This window comes from Delphinapterus leucas, chromosome 8 (assembly GCF_059928025.1).
Source record: "Delphinapterus leucas isolate spDelLeu-1000000601 "Yukka" chromosome 8, BTC_Dleu_Yukka2, whole genome shotgun sequence".
NCBI classification, from domain to species: domain Eukaryota; kingdom Metazoa; phylum Chordata; class Mammalia; order Artiodactyla; family Monodontidae; genus Delphinapterus; species Delphinapterus leucas.
Window position 1 is genome coordinate 45036712 of NC_143136.1, and position 9206 is coordinate 45045917.

The 9206-nt window shown below is 42.2% G+C and overlaps 1 protein-coding gene and 1 long non-coding RNA gene across 2 annotated transcripts in view; one reads left to right on the forward strand and one right to left on the reverse strand.

Annotated features, from left to right (window-relative positions):
* WDR75 (WD repeat domain 75) overlaps positions 1-8399 on the reverse strand; it is a 41156-nt gene extending 32757 nt beyond the window's left edge. Inside the window, exons 1-2 of the mRNA XM_022567237.3 lie at positions 8287-8399; positions 2440-2569 (exon numbers count right to left, since the gene is read on the reverse strand). Coding sequence (XP_022422945.1) covers positions 2440-2569; positions 8287-8372 — 216 coding nt within the window. The 5' untranslated portion in view covers positions 8373-8399. The remainder of the gene's footprint in view (positions 1-2439; positions 2570-8286) is intronic.
* Positions 8400-8470: 71 nt separating this feature from the next.
* LOC149748549 (uncharacterized) overlaps positions 8471-9206 on the forward strand; it is a 42149-nt gene continuing 41413 nt past the window's right edge. Inside the window, exon 1 of the long non-coding RNA XR_016394096.1 lies at positions 8471-8966. This is a non-coding gene — a long non-coding RNA (uncharacterized LOC149748549). The remainder of the gene's footprint in view (positions 8967-9206) is intronic.

Consider the following 9206-nt stretch of genomic DNA (forward strand, 5'->3'; position numbering starts at 1 on the left):
AAAATAGGCAGGAGAACTGAACATTTTTCCAAAGAAGATATACAGACGGCTAACAGGCACATGAAAAGATGCTCAACATCGCTTTTAGAGAAATGCAAATCAAAATCACAATTAGATATCACCTCACACCTGTCAGAAGGGTTATCATCAAAAAGTCTACAAATAACAAATGTTGGTGAAGATGTGGTGAAAAGGGAACCCTTGTACGCTGCTGGTGCACCCACTACTGCAAAACAGTATGGAGGTTCCTCAAAAAACTAAAAACAGAACTACAATGTGATCCAGCAATTCAACTCCTGTGTATATACCTGAAAAAATAAAAATAGTAATTTGAAAGGATACATGTACCTCAATGTTCACAGTAGCATTATTTACAATAGCCAAGACATGCAAAGCAACCTAAGTGTCCGCCAACAGATGAAGGGATAAAGAAGATGTGATGTGATATATACACTCAGCCATAAAAAAGAATAAAATTCTGTCATTTGCAACAATATGGATGGACCTAGGAGTATTATGCTTAGTGAAATAAGACAAAGGGAAAGACAAACAAATACTGCATCTTATCACTTACATGTGGAATCTAAAAAATAAAACAAATGAATATATATAACAAAACAGAAACAGACTCACAGATACTGAAAACAAACTAGTGGATACCAGTGGGGAGAGAAAAGGGGGAGAGGTAAGATAGGGGTACAGGATTAAGAGATACAAACTACTACGTATAAAATAGATAAGCAACACGGATATATTGTATAGTGCATATAAATATAGCCATTATTTTGTAATAACTTTAAATGGAGTTTAATCTCCACTACTGAAGAATCACTATACTGTATACCTGAAACTAATATAATATTGTGAATCAACTCTACTTCAATTTAAAAAAAGTGGCAATTTTAAGATTTCTTCCAGGGAGGACATGGAATCACAGAATTGAAATAAAAAATAATGGAGTAAGAAAATATCTATTCAAGCAAAAGAATTATATTAGGTAAAAAATATACACCAGCATTATTACATATAACATGAATCATGAACACAGATCAGTAAAATATAACAAGGCAAACAGAATCACTATAAGACAATGGTTATACACAAATACTGTGAGTTCAGAGTCCACAGAATCTCTGGCACCCACCCCTTCACCTCAACTAAGCCTGTTGTTAAACCTGGTAATACAGACTTCACAAATTCCAATTTTAATTTTCTTTTCTGCTACAAAAAACATTCAAATGGTACACATAACCATAACCTCTTTTCTCAAGTCCTCAGAGGACAGCAAGGACAAAATGTGTGCTTGAACCCTGCAGAAGAGCTACTTAACTATGATTTTCAAGAGTAGCTCATTTAATTTTAGACAGAAAAGATCAGTGTTAGTGTTACTTTATGCCCTATTTCTTTTATGACAACACAGTGAATGGCAATGCAAATCCATTCTTAAATTAAGCAGTAACTGTCAAGTTGGCTGAGACTAATCCAGAAAAGGGGAACTTGATCAAAAACTAGAGCAAGTTTTTTTTTTTTTTTGCGGTACGCGGGCCTCTCACTGTTGTGGCCTCTCCCATTGTGGAGCACAGGCTCCGGACGCGCAGGCCCAGCGGCCATGGCTCACAGGCCCAGCCGCTCCGCGGCACATGGGATCTTCCCAGACCGGGGCACAAACCCGTGTCCCCTGCATCGGCAGGCGGACTGTCAACCACTGCGCCACCAGGGAAGCCCTAGAGCAAGTATTTTTGAGATAACTCTCTAGCAGCTTTGCTGACACTTAAGAACAAATTAAAATGACCATTTTATTGTTGATTTCTGAAAAGCAAGGGCTGTTTTGTGGGGAGAGTGGGAAGGTCCAGGCTCCACTAGATCCCCAAGTTTGTTCTGAAATTAACTGGTTGATCCACTGACTGAAGAATCCCTTCTTCTTGTCTAGATACTGGCCTTAAGGTTCGGTGACATCTGCATTAACACTAAAGAGCCTCATCTGTAAAGAAACAGATCTACAAAATCAGTACCTCAAAGATGCATTCCAGAAACCAAAGAGTTCAGAGGTCAAATAAATTTGAGAAACACCCAAGACAATATACCCCTTCCGGATATTCACCATGCATATAAAGGACTTGAGAAGACCTATAATCAAGAAATTCATTTAACTGTGCCAAATCCTGAATTTCAGAAACTATACAAACAAGAACCCCTTCTTTCAAGCAACACCTATTAGCATCCTGTGAACAAATGATTCACAGAATACACCATGAACAATGTAGTTCTAGGCTGTGACCCTATTTTAATAATTAAAAATAAGTGAAAACTATACTAAATCAGAAAATCAAAATAGGTTTTTCCCTGATCATCACCTAGAAAGCTTCTCAGCCAAATGCAATTCAAAATTTTCTTGCAACAATAAAGCCGATATTAAAATATTTGACTGTAAATTAACACCTGTAGATGGTTCTTGGGGTTGAGCTGGATTCCAGTCACCAGATTTCTGTGCCCTTGCAATATATGTACACATTCTTCTGTAGCTGTGCTATAAACTTTAATAAAGTCTCCAGAGACACAGAAGACATACCTGGAAATAAGAGAGAAAAATAAGATTCACATACTGTATAGACAGCATAATCTTTTTATTGTCCATGAAAAACAAAACAAAAACCAAAGCTATAACATGCAACAGAGATTTCTTTCAAAATAATAGTTTAAGAACTGTATATTCAAATTGTGCTGCTTAAGCCTATGGGGACATCTGAGGTCGTTTAGTTCACGAATTCTGAAAGTAGATCAATGATGCCAAAGTCATACCTCTGACCTGTTCCAGGGGCAGAGGCTGTATGGAATCATCCTGCAAAAACAGCCAACCTAACCAAGCTGCCTGTTCACTAATGGATGCAGACACTGTGCTACGCCTTCACTATCAGCTATTATTCTGCGGTGGTTCTACTAACAGCAGCGTCTTCCCCTGTTCTCCAACTCTCCATCATTCATTGCACAGACACCAGCCTACAAATACGAAGTCAAATATTCTCTCTAGTCAGTGAGGTCTCTTAGATAGCAAAGTATAAAAACTTTATGACAGTTCTTTTTCTTACTCCCAAAAAGCTGACTTTGCTTTTCTGGATTTGTGGCTTTCTTCCATATATCAGAGGCTATTAAATTATTAACTGTGGTTAAACTGGGGTAATATTTGTTTAACTTTTTTCATAATAGATATAACCATAAGACAAAGCTCAGAACTGCAAATCTTCTAGCATCAAATAAAAAATGTTTGCTCTGTGCCTATTACATCTGACAGCGTACGTGTCTAACATGGTGCTTTCTCATATACCATAGAATGTACAAACCACAGAATTCTTAGGCTGGACCTCTTCTCTGTGCTCCCAAAGTACCCAAGGCATGACTTGATCTGGGTACTTTCAAACTATGTTGAAATGTCTCATTTATGTAAATATCCATCTCCCTTATCTGGCTATATGCTCCTATAGGGCAGAGGCCCTATTTATCTTTGATTTTCAATGTCCAATCCAGTTTGTCAAACAGAATATGCCTGATCTTCAAAGGTTTTTTTTTTTTTTTTTTGCGGTACGTGGGCCTCTCACTGTTGTGGCCTCTCCCGTTGCGGAGCACAGGCTCCGGACGTGCAAGCTCAGCGGCCATGGCTCACAGGCCCAGCTGTTCCACGGCATGTGGGATCCTCCCGGACCGGGGCACGAACCCGTGTCCCCCGCATCGGCAGGTGGACCCTCAACCACTGCGCCAGCAGGGAAGCCCTCTTCAAAGGTTTTATAAACTATTTAGATAAAATGAACCAGTAAAAAAATTATTACAAAATAATCAAAGGGTAAATCTTCTAATGCTGACTGGGGTTGCTACTACCCTATTTTATCATTTTTAAGACACTTGATTTTCACATGTTCACCTCTCTAAAATCGGGATGCATCTTATAAGTGCTGTAACCAGGGGCCATCGTTGTGTTCAACTGTTTATAAGATCAACAAAGTACAAGCAACAAAGCAACCGAGGTACATGGATTCCCCTTTGGTTGGATCCTCCTCTCCATTCCCACGAGTACCCTAGTTCTTGCCATCTCCTGTCTGGACCACTCTTAAGGGCTTCCTACAGTCTCCAGGTGTGGCCCTTTGATTCAACCTTTCATACTCATACCAGACTAATTTTACAAACTTGAGCATATTACTTCCTTAAATAAAGATAAAATTAAATGAAACTCCTTCAGTGTTTTCTCACTGCCTTCAGGATATGATCCAAATTCCTATGTTTGACTCCAGTCTGACTGGAAATACTTTTTCACTTGAACAGTAGGTTAAGTGGTTCAAAACTCCAACGACCCCCTCGCTCTCCCCTGCTCCCCATTAGCATCAAGTCCTTTAGGCAGTGTTTCCTGGAGATGTTGGTGGGTGAGGGGGCACTGCTGTTTGCCAAGAAAACTCCCCCTAATTGATTCAGATATTCTTCCCCAGTGGAAAGCAATTTCCTCTCTCCTTGCTCCTCAGCAGGGAATGACTTTAACTGTTTGAATGCAAACCTCTAGAGAAAACACTCTCCACACTTGCACATTCTGCTATCTACTGAGAACACTTTCTTTCTGACTACTTCTTTAAGATTCAGCTCAGGGGTCTTTCCACCAGAAGCCTTTCCTCATCTTATTCCAGATCAGCACCAGTCCTAACATGCTTCTGCAAGGTGCGGGGCTTAACTCTATCCCAGCACTTTCTGCACGGTGTTATGAGAGAACTTCCCCTCCTTGAGGGGAGGAACTGTGTGTTTACTTACTTCAAATAATAACAGAACAGGGTGTGGTAGAAAAGGAGGCATTTTTAAAAAGTCAAACACAGATGGGTTCGAATGCCAGCTTTACTATGTACAAGGCTGAATGATGTTGAAGAATTTACCTAACCTTTTTAAACCTCGCTGTTCTCCACTCGCAGGGTTATTACTGTAAGGATTAAATGAAACAATGCATGCAAGTGCAAGCTTGGCATATACAGCAAACACTCAATAAATGGTTCTGTAAAATGAGGATAACAATACCTACACCATGCAGACAGGGGATGCATGTAAAGCACCACCACAATGCCTGTCACACAGGACTCAAATCATCTTTGTTGATCAAGTGGTGAAGTAAGAAATTAGGGATGTTTTCAAGCAGGAATCAGGATTTAAATGAGGTTCTGAAGGATGCATGATTTAAGGGCTGGTAAAGAAAAAGAAGAGCAACAAAAAACAGTAGGGAAATAACAACATGGTACCTACGAGAGACAGGGAATGTACCTATGTAAGTAGCAAAGTGTGCACAATGGGCACTAGCAGGAAACACAGCCCCCATAAGCAGAGTTGAGCTAGATCAGGGAAGGCCCTGAAAGTCAGACATAAGAGCTATAGTTAAGGAAGGCAACAGAACCCTGTTACAGGGTTCTGAGCAAGACTAGGAATAAGAGTTACAGTAATGTAACAGCAGTAGTATCCAGAACGATCTGCAGGGGAAAATACCTAGAGTCAGGGACATCGATTCTGTGATAATTTAGAAATGTAAAAGGCAAGAATGACTCATTGTTTTAGTTTTCTCTGCCCTAGTAACCTACTGCTATGATACATAGCACCATATAACTGTGAGAGGCAATAGGGTGTGATGCAAACAGTGCCGAACTGGGAGGAATACTTGATAGGGGGATGCCAGGTCCTTTCATGTACACCTCACCTCCCTGCTTGCCTCTCATAATAATGCACTCAAGTAGGCAGAGTAGAGTTTTGTCCTAGTTCGAAGAGGACCTAGTGACCAAGAGAAAGCTGTTAAAATTCCACGATTCTGTTGTTTCATTTACTATTTCAGTTTTGATAAGCTCCTTGAGGTAAAATACAAAATTATTTTATTCCCCTTTGTATAAGTTAGCCAACCTTGTGGCAGCTTTTAGATAATATTCAAGTCCTTGGTGAATTCATTATAACCCTGTTAATTTGCCAGAAAACTGGTTTAATTATTAGCTTCTATATATGAAAAAAAATGTATCTCTAAATCTCGACCAAGTTCCCGTCCTGAATTTCTGCCTAAACACCTGCTACACCCACCTGGTTGTTTTAAAGGTACTTTAAACTCAACAGTCACATGTGAACCCTACATCTTCTCCTCGTTAATCCTAATTGCTAAATCACTCCAAAACTCTGCCTTTTCTCTTCATCTTCATTATTATCTTAATTCTGGCCAAAATCATTTCTTGCTTGGATGCCTGCATTAGTCTTCTAATACCTGGTCTATAATGTTCTAGACTCTTCTCCCACCACTTGCCTTCAGCCTATGCTGCAAGTATACTGACCTTCTTATGCACATGACACCCCTCCCCCGCCCCAATTTCAAGTTGCTCACTTTGCCTGGTTGCCCTCCCCCCAGTATCACGGAAGGGGCAAACTCCTGTTAGTTTTGCAAGATCCTACTGCTGAAGGGAAACTTTCACTGTGTAACTCCTCCTTCGGTGCCATCACTGCACCTTGAATACGCTAGCCTAGCCACCTCTTGCCTCTCCACCACATACTGTATAGTTTTATAGAGTTCTCAGATTAATATTATTGAGGAAACACAATCATGTGTCCCGCCCTCCCCTCCCCACCAACACCTTATCTGCAGAATTAAAAAATACACTCTCTTTGGACCAAACAACCAAGAACTGACTCTATGTTCCCTTTAGAACCTCATTTCCCACTAGCTCTCTTCATATACCATTCCTACAAGCTAACTGTACCACAGTCCTCATGCTTATACTGTGCCCCCATCTGGAATGCCTTCCATCCATATCCCGTAGTCAAAATACCATCCCCATCCATCTACGTCTAGCCTAAACATCACTTCCTCATCAACCTTCTCCATCCTTCCAGTTTGAAGTACTCTTGTGTCTTACGGGATCCCAAAGTGCCACTGTATGAAACATCTGTTACCGATTATCTTCTTTTCCTCACTACACTGAAAGCTCTTGAAGGTAGGATCAATCCTGGAATTATCTTAGTTTTTGTCATCGCAGCTTGTTATAAATACATAGCTAATAAATACTTAAAAATGAATTGTAGGACGAATCAATTTTCACTAATCAAGTGAAATACAATGGATCCCAGTATAATGAATGAGATATACAAACAGTACACTGGAGGAAGAAACTGGATATAAGTCCAAAGTGGCAGAACTTTGGCAATCTTTTGAAGCCTCAGTTTCTTCCTCTGATTCACAAGATAAGTATCAACAAAGCCCTCTTTATTGTAAAGACGAAGGATTTTTTTTTTGCCTCTAAGGCATTTTATGAAAGCTCCTTCAAGTCATGCATGCATTCAGTAACTATCCGCCATACAACCATGGCAAGACACTGCGGGGCATACAAACTTTCATAAGATACTACCTCTACTTTTCCAAGATAGAAAGGGTTTTTACTAAGTGTCTCTCTATCCCTGAGTGACCTGAAAACGTTTTTTTACATTGTGTCACTTCTAGATGATGTTGACAATAGAGCAATGATGGAGACAGCTGACGTATATTGAGCCATTAAGTGCTAGGCATTGTTTGACTTGCTCTATTTGTATTGTATTAAGGCATTTAATCCTCTCAACAACCCTACGAGATGGATTACTAAATATTATTCCCCTTTCATAGATGAGACAATTGAGGCAGAGATTAAGAACTTTGCGAAGGGCACACAATGGATGAACTGGGTTTAGTTAAGCTTTCCAGCTACACTGACTGAGCTCCTGAGGAAGGGGACCAGGGCTTACACGTGTTTTTATCCCACACAGAATCTAATGGCAGTTTTTACGCAGAGCTCCAAAAAGGTTGCCAAAATGCCTTTTTAGGGGGTAGAGAAGTGTGGAGAAATCAGAATCTTTAATCATACAGTAATTCCAAGTCACGATTCGGTCCGAAAAGGGGATACTCCTCGTGGTCTTGCAAGAGCAGTGGCGTACAAATCCGTGCCCGGACCGTTTTCCCAGCCGCCCCAACGCCGAGCCGATTCTAGATACGTGGGTCCGCCCGGGGGCCCCTCAATCTACCTGCAGGTCCGGGGACGGGGGAAGCGCGCCCCAGCCTGAGGTGCTACGGAACTAAGGGGTTCTGAGTCCTCTTACAGCACACGGGCACCAGCTCCCTCCCGCTGGCCCTGCGGTCTCCCGCACGCGCGACCCTTCCCCGAGCCCAGAACCGCCTGCTGGTTTGTCCAGACGCGCCCGACAGTTCTTTCTCTCCATCCCCCGGGGACTCACGCCCCTCAGCTGGGCCTGCAACGCGTGGTGGCCTCTTACTTAGAATCTGCAGAGAACACCGCTCTCCTGAAGTTCAGCTCGCTGCCGCCACAACGAACCACGCGGAGACTCTCCTCCTCCACCATCTTCGCGCAAGCGCAAGGACTCGCTGTCGCCGGCCCCGCCCCGAGCTTCCCCGACGGAAGCCGGTTGATAGGGCGTTTTCCCCAGCCCACAGACCCCATCCTCGCAGGGCTCCTCTAGGCCTCCGTCTCTATGGTAGTTCTCAATGGTAAGACCCAGCGCCTGAGCGGCCATCTTTGGTTTGGGCAACGTCAAATTAGGACATGTGAAAAAACGAAAAAGCGAAACATAGAATGCATTTTTATTAGATCCCTCTAAACTTTTATTTAGAAAAGATAAATTTCTCTCCGGACTTGTTAATCTGACTCTAAAGTTTCTTACGCCGGAAGGGAAAGGTGGCCCGAAGTGTGTCAGATGACCGCCAGTCCTTTCCCATATCCCGCCAGGCTTCACCTTTCTCTTAACTTTGATTCAGGAGCTGCGAGATGACGCCAGCGTTTTGCGCCAACAGCATTCCTGGTCGCGCAGTTGAGTTCTTGGTTGGAAAGGTAGCGTTCTCTTTTTGCACAGCTGTTAGCTCCTCTCGTTAGCTGTCGCTTTGTTCTGTTCCTCTGAGCAGAGCATACGTTCCTACAGAATCTTCACAGCTCCAAGAGGTTTGCTTTTTCCTTTGGACACCTGGCTCTTACTCCGGGATTCTGGTTTCTATTTCTCTCCCTGGTTCATTGGACCTTCTTGGCCGATCTGACATTGCACTCTACCCTGGCCAAGTTCCAGGGCCGCTGCTCCCTGGTTTGCTACTGTTTTGTGCGTGTTGCCGTGGTTTTAGCTTCCGTAATTAGTCGACCGAAGTCCTGAACTCTGAGAAAGTTTATGCCTCCATCTCCATTCCTTTT